The sequence below is a fragment of the Diachasma alloeum genome, unplaced genomic scaffold, assembly GCF_001412515.2.
Source record: "Diachasma alloeum isolate Michigan unplaced genomic scaffold, Dall2.0 Dall_scaffold_00343, whole genome shotgun sequence".
Classification (NCBI taxonomy): domain Eukaryota; kingdom Metazoa; phylum Arthropoda; class Insecta; order Hymenoptera; family Braconidae; genus Diachasma; species Diachasma alloeum.
The window spans coordinates 724917-749329 of NW_021680482.1; the positions used below are offsets into that span (position 1 = coordinate 724917).

General features: G+C 36.6%; 2 protein-coding genes across 2 annotated transcripts; both read left to right on the forward strand.

Moving 5' to 3' along the window:
* Window positions 1-5016: 5016 nt before the first annotated feature.
* On the forward strand, window positions 5017-13928 carry LOC107040758 (protein yellow). The gene is made up of 6 exons (XM_015260977.1): window positions 5017-5142; window positions 7816-8314; window positions 9894-9996; window positions 10491-10579; window positions 11560-11852; window positions 13311-13928. Exons 1-6 carry the CDS (start codon window positions 5138-5140, stop codon window positions 13555-13557), a joined length of 1236 nt encoding a protein of 411 aa, XP_015116463.1. The 5' UTR covers window positions 5017-5137; the 3' UTR covers window positions 13558-13928.
* Window positions 13929-15040: 1112 nt separating this feature from the next.
* LOC107040753 (major royal jelly protein 1) lies at window positions 15041-22945 on the forward strand. Its single transcript, XM_029126287.1, has 5 exons — window positions 15041-15257; window positions 16812-16978; window positions 18040-18255; window positions 19441-19863; window positions 22643-22945. The coding sequence occupies exons 1-5, from the start codon at window positions 15041-15043 to the stop codon at window positions 22943-22945; spliced, it is 1326 nt and encodes a 441-aa protein (XP_028982120.1).
* Window positions 22946-24413: the final 1468 nt, after the last annotated feature.

Genomic DNA, 24413 nt, shown 5'->3' on the forward strand with positions numbered 1-24413 from the left:
GGAGAGCTAAAATTATATCTGCGAATTCCAATGGAGAGGTATCATTCATATTAATGTCAGCAAATTAATAGAATTGTCAATAAATGTGAGATAGAATTTCCTAGATTGATTGTGAGAGAAAAATAAATGTCAAACGAGTCTTGTTTCAACTCATAAAGTCGGAATTTGAAAGTTATCGAGAATGAAAAATCTCGTGTTGCGCATTTAAAGCGTTCTCAGATGGAAAATTTTTGTTGCAAAATAGATCTAGTTGTTTTAAACAATTTTCGTTTTCTATGAACGGAATAAATGTCGCTTAATTTGCTTTTTCTTGTGTACCTATTCTTTAGTCTATAGTACTATACGTGTCTTGCTCCAGAAAAAACTCCTTAAAGACAAGAAATGAATTCTCAAATAGAATAATAATCATGAAAGGATAGTAATCCTGGATTTGAAGAATCAAATATTTATCGATTAACTCCAGTGTGAGAGATATTTTCATCCTGAGAAGGCTCAGGATCATCTCACAAGAATAATCCGCCTCTTGACTCAAATATTTTTCGTCGCTTGAAGCAAAGCGATTCTCCATTTTTGAAATTTCCGCATGTTTTTTCAATTTTTTAAATTGGTCATTTTTATCACATTATTGTTCCACTGGAATTTCAACAAATTTCTTCATTGAGAATTACAAATATTATCACTGGAAAAATCACTGGAACTTGAGAATTTCAGTTCAATTATTCCATGAAAGTTAACTATTCTTGAATTTTCAAAGAATTGGAAATTCAGCATGATTTACACTGAGAGAAAAATCTGAAGTTCGATTTACAATAAGAAAATAGTTGAGGCATTTCGGTGAACGATACGATTTTTTTTTGTATGCGGCACATAACATTATAGTAACTTCACAAGTGTAATTTTTGCAAATCAAAATGCAGTTAAACTAACCAAAGTTCAAAAGTAACCACGACAAATCTATCATGAGTAGAACTATAAAATAGTTGCAATGACTACATTCCATTGCAGTAATTACTTCTCCGGCCATAGTTACCGTAACCCATGAAAAATTGTTGAGCACTTTTTGACTATAATTCGATGGTAATGGAATATAGTCAGAAGAATTATATTTTTCTCTCAGTGTGGTACTGTCCATTCATGTTTTGATGGAAATTCCAATAAGTTAGGGAATTCTCATCTTCCTGCTGCTCCCAAATTAGGAAATTCATTGAATTGTCATTGAAATCTAAATTCTCATTATTTTTTTCTCTTAAATCGAAACCACTGTCCCTCTTCTGAAAATGTCTAATCAACTTCAATTGAGAATCAATACATACTCTAACGGAAATTACCAACACCAACATTACCACCAAAATCAATAGACATCCCCATATACGCGATAAGAAAAGATGTAGCGAATGTGTTGCAACCCGTCGCATTTCAACGCACTAGAGCACATACGAATGCACAATGATGCAAGCTAAACTTTTCATAAACTTCCACGCACACTAGAGGCGAGTGGTGCAACGATAGTTTTGTTCAAAACAAAAAGACACAAAATCAACGACGAAAAAAGCCCATAAATAAAGTAGAGCAGTGAGTAAAGGGGGCTAATTGTCAGAGACAATTGCTGAACAATTGTGGATACTTAATTTCCCCATAAACTACTCCAACTTATTCGCCGTAACCCACGAGCAAAAAGCATGAATGCAGGGGAGCCCAGCCTTGAAATGTCGATCATGATTTCCCACGTTGAGATTATTGTTCAACGGAAATGGCGATATTACATTGTCATTATAGGAATGAAATTCCAGATAATTTGAAATGCAACAGATTATGCTGCGAGTGGAAAAGGCTCGACATATACATCGATACTTAATGCCTTGACATTACGTGAAACTGGAGGTGTGTCTCGCGATCGCGTACCAGTTAATCTAATGTGCAAGTAATTTGGAATAGCATGAAGGCAAGGCGCTGTTAAATGTCTTGAAAAATCAGGAAACAATGAGAAGTTCTGCGGTAAAGAGTTGTTCAAGTTTTACGATCATTTTTTATGCCTCCAATTTCGTTTTATTGGCTTATGTCATGTCAGGTGTCAGGATAAGTGGTTATTTATTGCTGTAATTATTTCTTTGACGCTTTCGTGAGGTTTCCCCCGGTGATGAATGCCATTTAATGAACAGTTTGTCGGAACATTGTTGACAATAGTATCGAAGTTCATTAGAATAGTGCGCGCACATTTTTTTCGAGTCGGTTGAAGTTTTCTCCCGGACGGTTCTATGGATCGTAAACATAATAGTCAATTAAAAATTTGGTTATTAGACGGTTTATTGATGTTATTAAGGAATTCAAAGGTGAGCGCTCGAGCACACGCTGCCAAGACCGATAGGTCACAGCTGACGGTGCGCGTCGATTCCGTCCGGTTCCCCTGGGAGAGTGAGTGAGACACATGGCAACTTCCTTGCTGTGACGTCACAGTGCGTTTGCGTTCTCCAAAAATGAAATTTCCAATCAACGATTTCACATTAAAAATGGGATTCAGGGGGTTATAGACGTTATTTTCGAAATTGTTACAATTTTTAGATGCAGATAAAGAAAAGTAAAATAAATGCGAATGTTCCCTACACTCATAGAATGATTCATCCATTTCGAACGAGTTGAGTGTTAACGAATGAACATTTGGTGAGACCGAAAAGACCCTAGACTTCAACCAAATTCATTTATTAACAATAACTAATCCTTTCTATCAGTGTACTACATTTGGTACTACAAATTGTAGTGAGTAGAGAATAAGTTGTAGGTGAATTTTGTGGATTATTTGGTTATAATAGGAAAGTTTGAGGATTAGGTTTTAATTATCTGTGTGACCGAAACGGAGTGATTTTAGGAATTTGGGTAAATTGGGGGAAATGTTGCTTGGGAACTTGTCATACCTGGACAGAGACATAGGTGGAGACGCAGTAATTTTTTAAACAACCAATTGTTAAATTTCAACAAATGGTTGTTGAATTTCGACGAATATTTCTCTTCGTGTTCGAGTGTCGGATTCGATAGATTGGGGAGTATTGGGTCATAAATTAATAATATGCGGGAAGCCGACAATGGTGATTTCATGTACCTGATACAGGACACGTATGTAAATTGTCAACAGTGTTTAGAACCCGTTTGGGTGGGAACCCCAAGGGTAATTGCGAGCGATATGAACATGAGTAATTCGGTGAGAATTACATATGGTTGAGCTAAGAGTGAAGGTATTGTTAATCGAGGAGAGAATTCTATTTTTTATTTGAGAATTGGGCTATGTCCCGTAATGGTCGTAATAAAACTGACACAACAAGCACCCTCTCGTGTATCGGTTAGGTGGGCCAACCCGAGTCAAAGTCCGCGTACTTCAATTTTTTCCATTCCATATCCATCTTCTCAATCTTTAAAAAGAAAGCAGTAGCAAAGTGGTAAAACGGTTTAAATCGACTCATCTCCCAGTTGAATTTTTGAGAAATATTTCCAAATCTAAGGGAGATAGCGAAATTTTCGTTATTACATTTGTTGTAGCACTCAGTCGACTCTACAAAAAAGATTACAACAACAATGTTGCAATCTCCCTTAGATTCCGAGATATTTATTGAAAACTGGTCAATACACGGAGAGAAATATTCAATAAAAATTACGTCTTTTTCGTAATTCCGGGGCGAAATCGGGATGTAGGAAATTTTACGGAACTGTCATGGAATTTTTCCAGAGCGTTCCGCAATTTTTATCTATATATGAATATATATGAATATATATGAATCTCCTGTGAAAAATTACGATACCATCACTTAAATTTTTTGAGTCGATTCCGTAATCGGTGAGCGAATTGTGAGTTCCCTAATTTTTACTGACTTGTACCGTTTTATCACTTCGATATTGAATTGAATTACACTCTGCAGAAGAGAGCATTGCCCACACGGAGAGAAATTTTTGATAAAAATTACCCTACCGTTCTATAAAAGCTTATTATGAGTCATCGTTTCCTCATTTCTATTCCGAAATTTAGTAAAAATTAATATATGATGATCAAATTTTATTCTACGTTAGAGAAATTTTATCCTGACGCATAATAAATTTTACCCCTCCAGTTCAATAATTTTTATGTAGATAACAACGAAAATTCTAGAACGGTTGGTAAATTTTACCTTACTTGTACAGTAATTTTTACTCTACCGGCACAGTAATTTTTATTTTTATCAGGATAAAATTTCTCTAATGTAGAATAAAATTTGATCATCATATATCAATTTTTACTAAATTTCGGGATAGAAATGAAGAAACGATGACTCATGATACACTTTTACAGAACGGTAGGATAATTTTTATCAAAAATTTCTCTCCGTCCACTAACATTCTTCACGAGGAGGAGGGAGGGGGCGAGGGATGAAATTTGGCTGCGCATTGGAGTCGTTCGTCCCCCGTCTCCTCAAATCGACGAATGTGTCAATAATACTCGATAAAACCTAATTTCAATAGAAATCCCTTAGAATCGTCCACCGAATACGCTACGTTTTTCTACGTAAACTTCGTGTATCCTTCCAAAGCAATAATCCCGCGCATGAAAAAATTAAGCCGCACTCCCAGCAAACGATTAGCGCTGTCAATAACCAAAGGACCTTCACACCACTCCGGCATCCGGCTCCAAGTGCTCCATATCCCCCCGAGTCTCAGCTACAATGCCCCAAGAAAACAAAACCGCGCGCAACGTCAAAACTTTCTCGCATGTAGATTCGCAACCCGCGCACCCCTCGTGTGGGCGTCACCAGGTGCAGGCCAGGAACCGGGACGTGAGAAGGGCAGTTCATTCTCTCAGCATATCCAATACCCCGGGTATGTCGATGCAAGCCGCACACGTATGATAAGCCAGTGTATGTTTTCGATTGGAGCCGATTGTCTCCGGTCCCTTCCCAACAATCCCCCGCGAGCCAGCTACTGGCAATTCCTCCAGTTCTTGTGCCTCAAACGTTAGAGAATTAGATCCGCCGTAGTTCAGCCAGCAACTCTGTGTTAACCAGTGTTCCAATTGCGGCAGTGGCTCCTGGTCCGTTTTACCCGGTCACGTATTGGATTTTTTTTCAACCGGGGAAGTGACTGAATTACTGAATTCCTCATTTCATTCATTAGCTCAGACATGAGGTAATTTGAAGAAAAAAAAGCGAGAGGTCTTTCGGCAAAAAATCGAATTTTTGTTGGCCGATTGCGTGGACTCTCGATGCCTTTCCTTCCACATGGTGTTAAATGTCAGGAGAATTGATCATTGTGCTCGATGAACAATGCTGTCTGCCTCATTGTTCTATTCCATTTATCGCTAATTGTGGCTGTTTGGCTTAATAGGCGACTGAAAATGATATTGCCGGTCGGTGATGAGATGTAATCAAGTATTTGTGTAATAAAGAACTTTCAGTATCGTATTCATTGGCGGTCACGCGAAGCCAATGTGTTTCTGTCTGTTCTTTGGTGTTATGAAATGTCGGGTAATCGAAGATAGAAAGTAATTCGTTCCGCACTTGAATTTGATAGAATTATTCATTCCGAGTGAATTAATGCGACTGGGGTAATGCTGAGTGTGGTATTTGCTTGGTTGCTCGTTCATTCCGGCGAAAGGATGTAATTAGCAATTGACAGGATAAGTTATTGGGAATTACGGGAGGTGCATTAATTATTGGGGAGATAATTACTGGATGAATAGGCGACAAGATCGTTTTTCAGGGTTTTGCAATTGTGCGGAGGTTGTGGGGATATTATTTTGCGAGGGTATGGGGAGTTTGCTCGAGAAAATGCTGGGGCCTTGGGGAGAAAAATTCCGGAGATTGGTGATAAATTTCGTGTGTGAATTTTACGGCGGGTTGGATGGCTTATTGCTACATGTCTCGTATTTTTGCTTGAGAAAAGAACGAGTGGGCTGGATGCGAAACAACGGCTTTCTCACCGTAAATATTGCGGCGGAAAAATGAAAACAACGGGATTTTTTAAATTTATGGTTTAGGAGCCGTTGATCGTACAGAGAAATCTTTGTTGTTGGAGGACTGGGAGAAATTGAAAGTCCGGAGTGGAAAATGGGGCGGTTATGGGTCAGGGAAATTTTGTCGAAAATTTGAAAATGATGATGACAATGTTTTCATTTGAAGAAGTTAGGGATTATGTCTTGGAAACTATTGGGGTTTAAATTATTAATAATAGACCTTTTTGCGCAAAATTGATCACTTCTTCTGCAGAGATGAATTTTGTTTTTGATTGTAAGGTTTTTATTAGTTTTGACTTTAAGTTTTTTTAGCGGTGCTTTCTTTGGTGTTTATTAGTTCGCGAGAAATCGCGAAGTTCACACTTCGCGTTAAATCGGGATGTTAACATCAGTGTGGGTAGTCGTAATTAAGTTGAAATTGAAATTTTTTTAAATTGATCTTCATGCAGTCGATGAATTTGCGGATGATGAGACCAAAATGGATTTTTAGCAAAATCGTCTCAAGCGTTTTCCGATCACTGGCAAAATAAAAGTTTGGGGCCTTCGATTTTTTCTCGAATAAATGGACAAAACACGGAAACTAATTGGGAAGTATTGTTCGACCTGACGGGTCAGACTCACCTCAGCCCGCGCCTACCCGTCACATCCGGTCTCTGATTTTTTCAATCCCTTTAAACACCGCATTCATTCAACTTCTTTCTTATTCAGTTTTAAATGCGGCATGTGGCTCCTTACAAGAACACGCTATTTGCTAAGAAGCGTAACTAAACGTGGAAATAACATCATTTAGTGAAAAAACCTAGCGCGTTCGCGAGGAAATTCTATTATATCTAAATTAGCTGTTTTAAATCCTAATTTTGAAATGAAAATAGTTCAACAGTTAAATAGATTGAGATGTATAAAGCATCAAGATTCATTACTTTTTGTCGATTCAATTAAATATTTCAGTTGGTCAATTGAAATGATTCAATTAATTGAAGAAATTTTTAGAAGAACTGGAAGTTGTTTTGATAGAATTTCCTAGATTATGCGCTAGATTTTGCTATTCATTTTTTTCGTATTCATAATTTGTATTCATTCACTCACTAATAACAAATTTTCTTCATCGCCAAAAACCAGCAAATTTTTCCCGAGTAAAAATTCCCTTACAACAGCAAAAATTGAATTTTTCAAGTTCAAAAGTTGACGAATGTTCTAATCACAATAAATAGCCTTCATTAACAAAAATTATATGTTACAGAAGAATATTTGTCAGAATAAGGCCCGGTTACACCAAGCCCTGTTCTCCAAATAAACCCCAGGGTAAAATTCAGTAGCAAAGTGAAGGAGATAAGTCAATTTTGACTATTGACCAGTTTTCAATCAATATCTCGGGATCTAAGGGAGATAGCAAAATTTTTTTTACAACCTTTTTTGTGGAGTCGATTGAGTGCTATAATAAATGTAATTACAAAAATTTCGCTATCTCCCTTAGATTCAGAAATATTCCTCAAAAAATCAACTGGGAGATGAGCCGACTCATCTCCGTTTACCACTTCAGTACTGAATTATCCTCGGGGTCAATTGTATCGTAGGGGTCATCATTTTTCAATATTTGACCCGAAGAATACTTTTTTATTCATCCTGTAGCCCCACTTCAATTAACACTGATTTAACCTTGAGATTAAATTTTATTTTCTGTTCCTGGGATAAATTTGAGATACTCTCCAGGGTAAAATAATCCATCGAACATCCAAATTTACTTTTTTTTATCTGACGGTTTCGTTACGCGGAGCTGGTGCAACCGGGCCTAATGTTATTTTGACGTGTAGTATACCTGCATTATCTAAAATAATCTGAATCCCCAGGGACTTTATATTTATTTTGGGAGCATTATTGTCACTGGGTCTTGGACGTTCAGAGGTCCTGGACACGATAGCCCAGTGGCCACTTCTGGACTTCGCGCTGCCTTACGATCGAGCTTTTTTGAATGAATATCGACCGGAGAATGTGGTGCCGACTGGATTTGCAGTTGCCTGGCACAGAATTTTCATTTCAACTCCACGATTGCGTGCCGGGGTACCGGCAACACTGAGCGCCATTCCTCGGGATATACCACCCGGTAGTAGTCCTCAACTGCAAGCTTATCCCTCCTGGGAGTGGCATAATGCTGGTAAAGGAGAGTTCAACTGCTCTAGATTGATTTCCGTTTATAGAGTTAATGTGGACAAGTGCAACAGGCTTTGGGTTCTTGATAGTGGAATTAATACGTCCCTCGACGACTTCCGCGTTGTCTGTCCGCCGAAACTACTTATTTTTGACTTGCAGACGGATACCTTTGTGCGCTCGTATGTCTTTCCACGTCGGGTGAGTTGATTTGTTGATAGGGGATTGATTAATTGGATGAAGTTGCGGAGTAGCAGAACTTCACAGCAAAAACGAATGTCTGAATTTCACGCACCTTTTGTAGACGTTTTTCAGACACAAAACGTCTGGATAAAATGAAAATTTGTCTGAATTTCAAACGTGAAATGAGATGGTGGGCACTTGTTCGTCTGAAATTCAGACACATTTTCATTTTATTCAGATGGTTTTTAGTGCTCGAAAAATGTCTACGAAAGATGTGTGAAATTCAGACATTCGTTTTTGCTGTGTTAGAAATAGTTTTTCCTTTCTTCTTTGCAGAATTATGGATTATGTTGATAACAAGTTTTTGAAAATAGACTCTTTTTTCATGACTATTTTATAAACAATAAAGTTTTCAGAAGTTTCGACAATCTCCATTATTTACTCATTATTTACTCCATTATTTTCTCCACTATTTACTCATAAGGAGGAAATATTCCAAGAAGGAGTAATTTTTTGGAACATGACATATCAGTGATGATAGTCTACTATCGTTCCAAATTCAATGATCAAAATTTTCATAAGCCATTTACTACAAAAATTTTAATTCCCTAGATGAAAGCGTATTTCAGACAGGTATGAAAACAAAAGGACAAAAGGTCTAATCTCCCAAAATCACTCTTATTCCAGATAAATGGAGAATTACGAAAATAGTATATTGTGCATCAAGAGCGGAAAGTTATGTTTTGCCCGCTCGAGGTGCATATGCAATAATATTTATTTTTTAACATGCCTGCAAAGGAAAGTTTGGATTTTCCGCCACGAAAGTCAGTACTTTTCCGTCCCGGCGGGCGCAAGGTTACATTTCCCTCCCGCTTCGCGGGAGGGAACTCTGACTTTGCGCCTACGCCGAGACGGAAAATCGCGTTCTAACCACGGGAAGTAAAATAAAGGACCCTCAGCCACGTGCTTACCAACCTCGCCTTCGGCTCGGCTGGTAATTGCACTGGCGGCTGAGGATCCTTCATTTTCCCTCCCTAGATTAGAAATATACTATTCTTCCTCAGGAACAACTTTCCACCCTTGAGCGGGAAGTATTCACTTTCCTCCCGTTCATCAGAATGCGAAATACAAACTTTTTGACATAACCCACATTCCTCATTTTCATTTACAGAGAAAAATCGAAATTAACCGTTCAGTTATGACGGAAAATATCGTGTGCACTGAGGAAGGACAATAGGACATCATAACTCGCGTGTTTACTGCCCTCGCCTTCGCCTCGAGTTGGAATGTTCTGCTTTCCTCCTTTGGTGCACAATCCACTATTTCCGTGTGCTGCAGGAAAGTGAGGTAAAATGGACCCCGTTTAAATCGTCAATATCTCCTGATTTAATAATACGATTCAGATCAATCAAGTCTAATTCTGAATCCTGATGAAATCTCTCTGATGAATCTCTCTCAAACTAAAGAAAAATTGTTGAATTTTATTCCGCCGATCTCGAGCCACTGACGATTAAAAACAGACCATTTTACCCACTCTCTCTTAAATAATATTGAATAGTATCTACTTTGAAGTTTATTTTTTACGTCTTCTGTGCAGTCCTTGAGACCAAATAGTCTCCTCACTAATTTGGTGATTGATGACACATCAGCAAATACCTGCGACGACGTTTTCGTGTACATAACTGATACAACTGGACCCGGTAAATTATTTCTGCATAAGAAATCATCTAAGAAATCGCTCATTCTCAGCTAGTTAACTATTGAATTCAGTAGCGAAGTGGTAAAACGGTACAAGACAATTTTGACGATTGACCAGTTTTCAATGAATATCTCGGAATCTAAGAGAGACAGCAAAATTTATGTTACAACATTTTTTGTAGAACAGATTAAGAGCTACAACAAATGTAATTATGAAAATTTCGCTATCTCCCTTAGATTCCGAAATATTCCACAAAAACTCAACTGGGAGATGAGTCGACTTAAACCGCTTTACCACATCGCTACTGAATTGTCTTGACAATAAGTAATTTCGGGGGGAAATATTGAAGGACAACTTTTGTCGGGAATTTCATCACGCGCAGAAAAGGTCTTTCGATATTTCCCCCTGAAATCATTCGGTCTTAAGAGCGTTGGGCAATGAATTGAGTGTGTTTTCATCAGCCTCCGCGACTGATTGATAAATTCTACATTCAAGGTCTCGTTGTATTCGATGGAGCGACCGACAGGAGCTGGAGACTCCTCCACGCATCAATGTACCCTGATCCGGATTACTCAACTTATCAGGTATTTGAAGGAGATTGAACAACTCTGGCCATTGTCGAAATAATCGAGTAACAGTTGAATGATTGATTCAAATACTCCTCAAGGGGTAACCGAATCTTTTTACAAATCAAAGCACATTAATCTCCAGGAGGTGATAATGAAGATAAAGATCAGTGTCCTTCGGCTTCGAAAAATATTAATAACTTTGAGCAGGAAATTTCTTTTGACCTTTACACCGAACTCCCGGTCTGTGGGACCACATGAAAAAATTCAATAGAAAACCTAGAGAATTCTATTAGAATTCTATTGGAAAAGGGATTGATTCATTCGCTCAAACAAACGGGAAATGCGATTCACACGGAGTAGAGGTCTGACAGACCACGCGGTATGGTACACGGAGAGAAAAATTCAGTAAAAATTACCAGAAAAAAACGTTAAAGTTCCGTTTCAAAACGTAATCCGCAAGCGAAGTAAAATTCAGTGAAAAGTGTGAGTCAGAAATGAAATTGTACGAATCGCCACGTAAATTCTACGATTTGTTCCGCAAAAATTAGCCACCCGTCTGATGACTCACCGCTGTGGGGACAAGTTCCGTAATTTTTTCCCAACGATTGAGAAATTTTATCGAACGGAACGTAGAAATAACTCACCAGCTTTATAACAATTGTTGAACGTTCAAGAATTTTTTATTTTGGAGGCATAATTAGTCAGCTAGTTTCTGCAAGATTTTACTTTTTCGGGAAAAATTACGTGGCAATTTCGTACTTTGTTCGGTGACGAACCTGAGAATTCACTGAACGTTTCAGATTTCTTCTCTTCGATTCCTATAAAAATTGCCGGAAAACGATTCCCCATTGCGGATTACGTCAATTGTTCCGTCATTTTTACTTAATATTTCTCTCCGTGTAGACGTGCGTTTCGGAGGGGTTCGGCTCAAAATGAAAACGTTTCATTCACTGCAATACTTTGAATACAATAACTCTCTCAATTATTTTCCGTAGATCGCAGGAGACTCATTTGAGCTGTTTGACGGTATCGTCGGCCTGGGCTTCTCCCCTCGTCTGAGTCAAGTGTACTATCAACCACTTGCGACAGACCGCATGTTCTCCATTCCAACGTCAGCTCTGCAATCAGGCCCTCCTCCCTTCGGTGAACAATTGCCCGTCAGTCTGGTCGGTAGAAAGTCCAGTCAGGGACTGGCAATGGCTGTTGACCCTCGCGATGACACGATACTATTTGCCCCGCTGACCGAAACTGCTGTCGCCAGTTGGAATCCACATACGAATAGCCAACGGTAGTTTTTATCGAGATTTTTTGGGAATAATCGTCGAAACAAATCCACCTTTCATTTTTTTTTCTCCTTCCTCGGAACGTGGAAGAAAAATTTAATGGGAATTCTATTGAATTTCTATTAAAACTATGGAAATTGACGTTCTACTGAAATTCTGTCGAATTTCAATAGAAAATTCTATTCGTTTCCTGATTTTGATTTTTATGTGTGAATCATGCTCTCGATTTTTTTTTACTACAGAAATTCTCGGGCATAAATTTTGGAGGTTTTTCAGCTGTATTTTTTTATTTTCTCACTACAAAATCCGATAAGAAAATCTAGGAAAACTCGAGCCCAAGGATGAAATGTATAAAAAAATCAACATCTGTAGATTTTTTTTCAATCAAATATTCATTATGCAACGTCAAAGTTGCATAATTTGAAAAAAATTGGCGCAAAAAATGAAATTTTGCCTGGAATTCCAACAAAGTTCTAATAAAACTAAAAATAATTTTACTAGATTTTGAATAGAATTTCTTAGAGCAGGCGGTGTTTCTGCAGATTTTTTTCACAACTACTTTCTTCAATTTTGAGATATTTTGAAAAAACTGATCTGTTTAAGGATATCCAAGTACTTCCGCTATTTTTTCTCCAGTGAAATGCTTTTCTATTTTTTTAGTCGACCATCAAAGCTTCCATTTGAGCCCCATTTGACCCTAAGTTTCCGGACATTTTACAATTATTTTATTATTCAAACTTTCCATGTCGGAATTCGAATCTCGGTATTGAACCGTTGGAAAACATTTAAAAAATCTGCAAAAACGTAGAAAGTTTACTTTTGGAGAAAGACTGATGGAATAATTAAAAAATTTGCAATTTCCGAAAGTTGAAACAATTTCAATTATTTATTTATGAACAACGAATGTTTAAAAAATTCGCTGAATATTCATGATTTGTTCAAATGTTTCTTACGCAATTCAATTGACAAATTTGATGATTGAAAAAGCTTGAATCCACAGCGTGGTCTACCAAACTGTAATAGTATATTTCGATACAAGTGCGACGGGGTGGCAACGAGTGTGAAGTTGGCAGCCCTCGGCTTCGCCTCGGGCTTAACGAAAAGTCTTTTCGTTTACAAGTTTCGACTTTTCGTTTACTAGTAAACGAAAAGGCACTTTTCGACACGGGCTGAACGTAGCAGCAGTGACAAAATAGTATATTTCATAACGAGTGCAAAAAAGTGTTTTTTCACGAGTTACGAACAATATTTTTCATCACAATGTGGTGGAAATTGGACTTTTAGGCACGCGGAGCGTGCCGAAAAGTTCACTTTTCGTCACAGCGTGATGAAAAAGATATTTGAATATTCTTAAAAATGAAACAAAGATAAAAAACAAAAACAACTAAATGAGTACCAAAAAAGTAGAATAAAATGAATAATTAATAACCGCACCACCTAATCCTTGAATTTGCTCTCCACAGGATAATTGCATATCAGCCCGAGCAGTTCCAATTCATAGCCGAATTAAGATACGTAAATCGAGACAACGGCAACATCTGGCTGCTCTCCTCACGCTTCCAGAAGTTCTTCACACGACGAGTGAACAATCAAGAAATAAACTTGAGAATCCTACGAATTCGTCCCGACTCAACTCGCGCCCATTCACCGGTTCCCCACCGCCTCGATCCCTACGCCCTTAACTTATACAACAACACTCTTCCCCAGTGAAATGACCTCGCCCGATATTTCCCACAACTAGAAAGTATATTCAAATTCATTTAATCAGATGACATAAATGAAATCATAAAGCCATTAGTTGTGGCTGGATTTAGCAATACTAAACCAAGGTATCCCAGAGATACCATGGGTTTTATAACAGTTTAGCATTGACTGCTGGACCGTTTGGATCAGCTTTGTCTGTGGTAAATCGAGTTATTTCGAGTGAAACCCATCGTGAGAATTTTTTTCATCGTAGAAACTATCATTTGAAGAATAATTGAGTGAGATTTTGCCAGTGAAGTGATAAAATAAACAAACTAATGTCTCTGAATCCAGGACACGTATGAAAAAATTTATTAGAAAAACAGCGAATTCGCTAGACAACTCTAGTGGATTTCTATTGAACTTTCTATTAGTTTTTGGCCGACTCTATCGGATTCTTCAATGGAAAATATTGTTTAGAAGAAGTCAAAAGAATTAGATTTTTTTGTACAACGTTCTCTATTGAGATATTTTCTAGAGAATTTTCTCGGTTCAATTTTTCAAAGTTTTTTTGTTTGATTTTTTTGATGAAATGAAAAGACAAACAGAATTGTCCAAGTTTTTTAATTTGATTTTTTTTGACGAGGAGAAAAAAATTGAATGAAAAAAATATGGGAAATTTGAGCCGAAGAAAAAATCGAATTCTATTGATTTTCTATTGAACATTTCCATAGAATCAGTCAAAAACTACTGGAAATCCAATAGAATTTTCTAACGAATTCGCGAGGCTTTTCTATTAAACGTTTTCGCGCGTGCTCCTGAAATTTTTTAAAGAACTTCCCGGTATTTTCAAAAATAGGGTGAAATTCCAATGAGACCCTTTAACAAACGACAATTAAAAAAATTTAAAAAAGCGATAACACATTGCTGATTCAAAATGAAATTTAATCTTCTCGATACAAAATATTGGCTGAAATTTCGCTCACTCTCCTCCGACTTGAAAAAAGTCGCCAAAATTAAATAAACCTCACGTGATTTTATCACTTCACAGGCGATTTCTCTGAATGTTCACGCGTAAAATTGAAACCCAAAAGAAATACCTGTTTCCCTTTTCTCCAGTGTTATGCAAACGATTATAATGTGATTGACAGCAAATTGCTCGCACGCTTACTTCAGTGACTTTACATTAAAAAAATGTACTGCGCACGCATGTGTTTTTTGTAATAAAAATTCATAGAAACAAACACTTTCACAAGCCCGAACTCCACTCCAGCATTATCACTGACTAGTGGAATGAATTCACAGTTTGTCGGTGCGTCGCGACAAGTGTTTCATTAAAAATTCACTTCCCTTTCCGATTTTATAATTGAAATTGTGATAACTGGAAGATTAGTAGTGCTGTTGGAGGAGTGGGTGGGTGCCTCCCTGGAAGAATGCCAAGTATATCCACCGATTATTCAACTCTGTCACTAAACACATCTCAATCTGTCGTTCAAGTGTCACCGGAAGTATGCACAAGTATCTCTGGTTTTTGTCATTCCTCTGTTCTGCACCGGTGATCAATGCCGGAAAGTTGCAAGTATTGTACGAGTGGTCATGGATCGATTATCTGTGGGAGAGCGAGGCACACAAAGCAGCGGCCATTCTTTCAGGACAGTACAATTACACGAAACCAGTAATCATTGATGTTGATGTTTGGAACGGAAGGAAGAAAAAATACCGGAACAGTTAGTATCTTTTTCTGTTTTCGTTATTCTGCACTGTTGGAAAATTAGTCTTGAAATTTCAAGTAAACAACGTTCTTGTCTTCTTTGAATTGAAAAATCCAGTGTAACGATTGTTGATACCTCTATTGCGCTTATCAAGTAATGAAATATGATGTCTATGTATATTTTTTTATGTGCTGTAATTATTTGTTTACAGTAATTGTGAAAAAAGAGAAATTCATTTTTATTCGTAGTATATATGTTAGCACATAATACATTCCTAAAAAAAGAAGAAAAGCAAAAAGGAAAAGAGAAACGAAGAAGCAAATGAAGAGGATTATGATGATTCTGAATAAATGATTTAACAATTAAATTCTCATTGTGAAAAACTTTGAAACTATTCATTTTTGCGGCATTATTATTGAGATAAAAATTGATGAGAGTTTGAAACGGAAGGTTTTACTATTCTTCCAGCCATGGAAGACAATATGCGCGTCCTGTTCTAGTACACGAAATTTTATGTGCATTTCTTTTTTGACGAATCAGTTTATTTCTTGACTATTCAAGGAATTCTCAATTTCCAGGTCTATATCTCAATGAATTGAATATAATAATGCGTCTAATGTTCATCATGCGCAGAGAGAAAAATTCAATAAAAATTACCAGAAAAAAACGTAAAAATTACGGTTCGAAAGGTGATCCGTGAGCGAAGTAAAATTCAGTAAAAAGGGTGAGTCGGAAATGAAATTGTACGAATCGCCACGTCAATTCTACGATTTCTTTCGTAAAAATTAACCGCCCGTCCGATGACTCACCGCTGTGGGCACAACAAGTCGTTCCGTAATTTTTCTCCAACGATTGAGAAATTTTACGGAACGGAACGTAGAAATAACTCACCAGCTTCATAAAAATTGTTGAACGTTCAAGAATTTTTGGTTTCGAAGGCATAATAAGTCGGTAAGTTTCTGTGAAATTTTACTTCTTCGGGAAAAATTACGTGACAATTTCGTACTTTGTTCGGTGATGAACCTGAAAATTCACTGCACGTTTCAGATTTCTTCACTTCCATTCCTATAAAAATTGCCGGAAAACGATTCCCCATTGCGGATTGCTTGAATTGTTCCTTAATTTTTACTGAATATTTCTCTCCGTCTGAAAACCCCAATTTGCTGGAATTTTCAAGAACATTGAGAAATTTCATGAACGATTTCATGCTGAATGAATCTTAAACTCAAGACATCGAGAATGCAGATGACATTGTGGCTGAAATTTCAAGAAATTTCTAACAGTGTGCAGACAATTGAAATTGAAATGATCCGGTAATTAATGGCCTCATGTTCTCGGATCAGACTAATGAATCATTGAGGCAGTCACTCTATTTTTCCGGATAATTTCCATAATCACATTTCGTAGAGAACTAATTCTCTTTCAATTACGGAAAGATTATTGCGGGAATTGCGTAAGCGGGTTTCCCAGGGAAATTGATTTCCGCTTTCTCGGGAAGAAGAAATTCGTTCGTGTTTTTTGTTACGAATTTGGGGAGCTTGGGGGATCTTTTTTCATGATTTTGGATAGATTTCAAGACTTTTGTCACTGTGGTGAGGAGGCCGGGGGTGCCAGCGAGTTTGACGACAGTGTCTGAAGAATTTGGATATGGAGGACCGCTACTTGCGCCTTATCCCAACTGGAATTGGGCGGTCGAGGGCGATTGTTATGGGATTACGAGTGTCTTTCGTGTAGCTGTGAGTAGACTTACCAGAACTGGAATTTTGTGAAGTTTAGGAAATTCTGGGGTGGAATGAACGTATGGAAAAAAATAGAAAAATGCGGTTTCATTATTTAGTCAATTGAATAGAATTTCAGTTGAAACTCTTCAATAATGCCATTTATATTCTATTCGTCATTCTCTTCTATTTTCGCGATGTTTATTTTTCGTTCAATTATTCTTTTGAAATTTTTTCTATACGAATTCTGGGGCCGAAATTTTTTGCGGTTTTCTGTTTTTGATGGATTGTCAAATACGAAACCTAATAAAAAAATTGAAAAGTTACAGGATTTTTATAGAAAACATTGGAACGGGATAAGTCTCTATCAAAAATTCATTCAATAAAAATCGTAATGTTTTCTATTTTTTTGATGCATGTGACGGCCGACAGAACTCACCAAACTTTGTGCGATTTTCCAAACTTTTTTCAGATCTTCAGGCTTATACTAGGGAACATCTAACGCACTTTTGAGGATTTTTTTACCAGAATTACAGCAGAAACACCAATAATTATGGCAAAAATTGGAAAATTGGAAAATTCTATTAGAATCCTCTAGAAATTCTATTAAAATCGTAGGGAAAAAGTCAATAGATTGCGATTTTTCTGTTTGAATTTTTCTCTTAAGATTTTTTCTATTAAAATTATTGTTCACGGATTTTCTAAGTTTTTTCCCTATATTTTTTTTTTGTTTTGCATTACATTCATGCCCAAGTATTGAAGAAAAATCGAAATCTATTGACTTTTTCCTATCAAATATCTCCGAAAATGAGCGCAAAAAACAAATAGAATTTCTAGAGAATTCCAGGCAAATATTCTACCGAATTTGCTAAGTTTTCTATTGAATTTTTTCGTACGTGATAGTTTGCACATAAAATCCAAATTTTCAGTTGATGTTTGGTAAAAAATCTTATAAGAAAATTTCGCTACACAATTACTAAAATTCAGGGGCAGTTGTCGCAGCGTTTGCGCAGTAAATACTCAATACCTTGAAAGAAATTAATTTTGCATCGAATAGATTAATTCAATTACTTCTCTAGATAGACGAATGCGATCGCTTGTGGGTGCTGGACACTGGAAAGATCGAGGAAGAGCATGTGTGTCCAGCCCAGCTGCTCGCGTTTGATCTCCACACAGATCGTTTGCTGAAGCGAGTGAAGATCCCGCGAAGCATCGCACGGAATGCGATAACAAAGCAGGGATTATTTGTGACCCCAGTGGTAGAAACCGAGGGTCTTAATTGTAAGAAAACCCATGTGAGTTGATACTTCATTTAAACAGCCTCCATCCGGCCGATTATTATGGTTTCGCTTCGTTGGAAATTCCGCTCCACTTTCCACCAATTTATGTAATGTTTATTTTATTTTTAACTAAATTTGTTGCAAATTCCTGCGAGAACTTGCAAATGGCCATCGCCCGAGGGCCTTCAGTCAAGTATTTACATTGCATATACGTAATTGTTGGTAGTAGCAAAAAATAAAAAAACCGTTTACACTGTTAGAGAAAAATTAAAATTTCATGGACGGTTGAGTGGTAATTTTCACGAGAGTTACATGAATACAATTTAGGGGGGAAAATCATGAAATTTTAGATTTCACGGAGAATTCAAAATTCCAAATTTTTGAGGAATGGTAAGACGAGAATGTCTCAATGTATTTGAATTTTCAATTCATTAAAAATTCAAGGATATTTTTACCGTAATTTTACTGATTTCAATTAATTTTCAAGAAATAATTGAACTGATATTTGGAGTTCTCATTGATTTTTCCCTGAAATTCTGAATTTTAAGTGACAAAATTGCTTGAAATTTCAGTGGATAATTTCCCGTACTGATCTTCACTTTTCTCCGTCCGCGGATTGGCATTGGCCTTTCCCCAAAATCGTAAAAGTGAAAATAGCTGCGGAAGAACATGTTCCACGACGTGTTGCATTGGTTTTTTCTACTCACGTGATTGGCCACGAGCCCAAAGAAGAGTTTTCTTAAATTTTCAAGATGAATGAGAAATTTAATGAACGCTTTCATTTAAAATTGCATTCAAACTCACATAATGGAAAATTCAGATGACACTGTGACTAAAATTCCAAGAAATTTCTAACAGTATAGAAAGCCTTAACGAATTCTCTAGGAAATTCTTTTGGAATGTTCCAGAAATTCAATGGGGATTAAAATTCTACATTAAAATTCTAGGGAATTCTGGTTCAAATTTTATTTGTTTTTTGCGTAGATTCTATTAAATATTTGATGGAAAAAAGTCAATAGATTTCGATTTTTCTGTTTGAATTTTTTTCATGAGATTTTTTTTCTCATTCTCAGAAATTTCTCTTAGAATCAGTGAAGATTTCATTGAAATCCCCAAATTTCTGCTCTTTGAACTATTGCAATCCAGATTTTTTTCCCTCTGCATGCTGTCTATCACATTGATTACCGAAACATTAAATAGGTCTATATGGCAGACACGACGGGAAATGGTCTAGTCATTTACAATGGGACAACTCTGTGGCGTCTCGAGTCACCGGCATTTGCCTCTCAGGAAGCAGCAGCGAATTTCACGGTGGCTGGTGAGCATTTTTACCTGGACGACGGTGTACTCGGAATGGCACTGAGTCCCCCAGTGAGTCCACAGGAGAATTACAGATACCTCATGCTCCGGCCACTCGCCTCGTACGACATGGTATCAGCTGAGACCTCTAATCTGCATGACTCTCATTCTGTTCCCGTACGTTACACTCTCGTATCGAGGGCACTACCCAGTCAAGCTGCTGGTATGGCATTTTCAGCCAGTGGAGTACTCTTCTTTGGCCTCATTCAGCAGCATGCCATTGCCTGCTGGAATATGCACAAAACCATTGCTCCGGAAAATATTGTAGGTTCATTTTTTTAAAGGGACTAATCCATTCTTTGAAGTTTTTCTCATACTAATTTAGGAAATTTCAGACAAGCGACATTTCTGCAGAACTTTCATCATTGACATATGTGCTTCGTCTTTGAAATTTTCTACTGAAGTATCGCAGTTTGACGAGAAAATAAAAAAATGTAGATTTGAGTTCAATTATTCAATGACAATTAATGGAAATTAGGGATTTTTTGCCAAATATATTTTTCGATTTTGCATATATTGAAAATTTTTTAAAATTGATTCATGTTCAATTGAAAGTTCTAGGAAGTTGTGGAATTGTGGTATTCTTCCTACTTCGAAATACTTAAGTTCACTTGAATTTTAACTGGAACTTGAAATTTTGTGAGATTTCTTCGCAAAACAGCAATTTTTCTCCACTTCATGCATGAAAGAATTTAATAAAAATACCTAGCGAATTCGCTAGACAATTCTATTGAATTTCTAAAATAAAGAAAATAATCTATAGAATAAGTCACTAAAATTCAAAAAGTTTTGTTCATTTTATTTTTCTTTTCATTTTATCAAGAAAACAAAAAAAATTGAGAAATTTAAGCCGAAAATTTTTTATAGAAAATCGAGTTCCATTGACTTTTTCGATAAAATAACTAATAGAAAGACTAATAACAAAAACTAATAGAAAATTGAATAGAAATCCAATAGAATTGTCGAACGAATTCGCTAGGTTCTCTCACGAAATTTTGTCATACGTGTTCTCTTGGAAGACTGGAATTAAAAACAAAATGATTTCTGCCTCGAAACCCTCATTTTTTCAACTAAAACTTCTTCAGAGAATTCAAATTCACCACAATAACTATAATAAAATGAGAAAAGAATTTCACGTATTTTTTCAAAACTAAATTTTTTCCACAAATTAAAAAAAAAAAAAAACAGGGATATTGCTTCAATTAAAAAATCCGACGCATATTCGTTTGAATACCTGATCAATTCCCTAAAACGGAAAATTATTCTAAATCACGCAGAAAATTTCCGAAGAATGTGCGTTTCGTTCTAATAAAAACTACCCGGCAATTCAAATACTTCGCAGCCCATTAAAAAGCTATGAAGACCTGCCACGGACAAATGCAGGGAATTCCACACCTAGTGACATGGTTTCCGATTTATGTCCCTACAACTAATAATCCTCGAGATATTAACATTTGTTGTGTTAAATTAACGGGCGACCTTCGGGGGTACGCATGCGGCGTGGGACGGGTGGTCGCGGAGATGTGGGTCAAAACCGCATTATTCGCTGCAGAATTCTCTGCATTTTCACGGTTTACGTCTCGACCAGTTTTCAATAATATTCTAAACATGTCAGTTGGCTGTGGGCTTTTCAAGGCACAGCGAGCGAGAAATTTTTGAAAGTGACTGAGAGCAAAATAACGTACATATCAGTAGCGAAGTGGTAAAAGGAGATAAGTCATTTTTGACTATTGACCAGTTTTCAATCAATATCTCGGAATCTAAGGGAGATAGCAAAATTTTCGTTACGAACTTTTTTGTGGAGCCGATTGAGTGCTACAACAAATGTGATTACAAAAATTTCGCTATCTCCCTTAGATTCGGAAATATTCCTCAAAAACTCAACTGGGAGATGAGTCGACTTATCTCCGTTTACCACTTCACTACTGATATGTATATGGAGACATCTCGCACATGTCGTCACGTCTGCATCGATTCTGTTTAAAACGTACACTGCCACTTTCATTTCAATTTTAATATAATCTTATCAATAATAAAGTGAAATAAAATTCCTATGTTCAGCTGACAATATTGAAAAGGATTCCGAAGAGAGCGTTGAAATTCTCGGCTATTCCCAAGTAGAAATTTCATTCATGGTACTCCCTGTGTGCGCACTGGTTTCCTGCGCATCCGGTCAGACACTCGTTCTACTGAAATTTCCGGAACCACTATAGTGTAAAGAACATATAACCGGAGTATAAAAAAATATAACTACAGTATAAAAAAATCCTTCCGAGTTGAAATATTAACACATCAGAAATCGAACATCAATCATCCTTTCTACTTGTCATAAATCCATTTCGAATTTGAGAAACTAATTTCTACATTGAAAAATTCATTGATATTTTGCAGTAACAGCAACTTTTCAATTATTTCATCAATAATCCATAGTGATGTCACTGCCTAATTGTTTTTTCCAATTTTTAAAATGGGAAATCAAGTTCACATACAAAAACGTTGAAGCAATAAAATCATTGCAAAATGATTCTGTTTAAAACGTGCGATGCGATTTCCATTTCAATTTTAATATAATCTTATCAATAATAAAGTGAAATAAAATTCCTATGTTCAGCTAACAATATTAATAAGGATTCCGAAGAGAACGTTGAAATTCTTGGATATCTTCAAGTAGAAATTTCATTCATGGTATTCCCTCAAGGCGGAAAAAAACATTTCTGATGAATATGAGTTATCTGCATGAGTTATCATATAAGATAGAAGTAAATAGGGATGAATGAGATAGAAACAATAAAATATAACAAATATTTATATTTGTTATCAATAATTAATATTTATTAATATTATATCAAACTATTAAATTAAAATATTTTTATCTTGAAGCGCTGCCTTACGGCCGGGATGCCAGAAGACCATATAAGCGAACATAAAAACTTATTACTGTACCATATAAAAACCTAACCCGATCTGAGACATTAGCACATCAGAAATCCCCGAGCATTAATCATCTCTCCACTTCCCACTTCATCATTTTATCCCATTCCAGGTAATTCTTGACCATGACATTGACTACTACCAATTCGTAAGCGGAGTGAAAGTAATTCCAAAACACATAACTGAGAGGCACGAGGAGCTGTGGATAGCGACAAACAGATATCAAAAAATAGCCCTGGACGTGCAGGACTTCAACGACATAAACTTTCGAATCATGTCGCGCAGATTGGATCGTCTCATCAGAGGCACCAATTGCGATCCTCGCTCCAATTTCGAGCACTTCTTCAGCGACGCCGAGGACATTATCTGGGACTACAGTCGTTATCTCTGGGCATTGGGGAATGCGAAAAAATAAAATCAATTGAAACAAAAATACGATCAATCATTTCCTTCTCCCTCTGATAAATCCCCTCCTTTTATTGTAATAAAGTTGATAAAAAGAGTTGGGTAATTTGCATAACTCGAGCGCTGACTCAATGCTTCAATGGATAATAGATGAAAGAACACTTTCTCCAAACAGTAGAGCTCACTTCTGTGTAACTTTCCAGTCTCTCGACACGTCTATTCATAACAAAAAGTGAAATAAATTCCATTAACTTTTAATTGACGCATTTGTCGATTAAAAAAGTCACCTCTCGAATCAATAATTCAGGAGTCGTTGAATAATGCAGTGTTTCGGAAAAGAAAAAGCCTTGATTAAAGCAGAGTGAATGTTGTTTGGTGCTGTGAATCAATTTCTCGGCTGCAACTATTTCTAAATACGATCAATGTGATTAATGCAAATGGAGAAATTGTTGAATTCTGGTACAACTGATTTTGTTCATCTATTGGAGGTTTTCGAAGTCGATTGTAATGCATAGCTAATGGTTCCTGGGATTATATGTGGACGTCCACATGAAAAGGGCCCACTTTGACGGTATTGGAGTTATGTATGTTCCGATAATCTTGATCAGATTTCTCACATTTTGAGCCCAAAATCAACCCGATAGAATGAAAACTGACGTCAGTATAGACGATCAAAAAAACAATTTAACATTGGTTTAAATGGGAGATGTGGAGAGAAAAACGTGAATATCTCGGAAACTAGATGCGACAAAGTGGGCCCTTTTCACGTGGACGTACACATATATAGTTTCCATGATGCGAATCTATCTCAGTCGGGTGGAGAAATTCAGTAGAAACTTGCAGTTTTTCGAATGTCACTTGATATTACGATTTTCACGAAGGAAAGGGCATTTTTCACATCAACTGCACTGTTAGATAATTACTCTTGAAATTCTACGCAAAAAATCTTGAAATTTTTAGCAACGATTATTTATGTGGAATTTCCATTGATTTTGTTATTGATAAATCAGTCAATGTTCTTGAATATTCAATGAAATTTCATTTCTCAGGCTCATACGACAATAAAAATTACCGATAATCATGAAAATTTAAGCAACTTTTCTTCTGAATTTTCAATCTGTTGCTTAATTTTCGTAATAGGTTTGAAAATCCAAGTTGTCACTGAAAATTCAATGATCATTCATAAGGAAAAACTCAATTTTATTGAATTTCCAAGATGAATCAGGAATGCCAGGAGTCATTTAGTCTGAAATCGAATTCAAGTTCAGAATATTGAAAATTCAAATGCACCTGTTGCTTAAATTTCAAAAAATTTCCAACAGTGCTTTCAAAAAGTATTCGACAAAGATTTATGACATGCCGGGAAAACAGTTCTACACTGAGAGAAAAACGACAAAGTTTTCAAACAAGTCTTACTTGTGCCAAGAAAATAGTTTTTTGAAAATGATCAAAAAAGAATTTTTTTGTGCCAAACATGT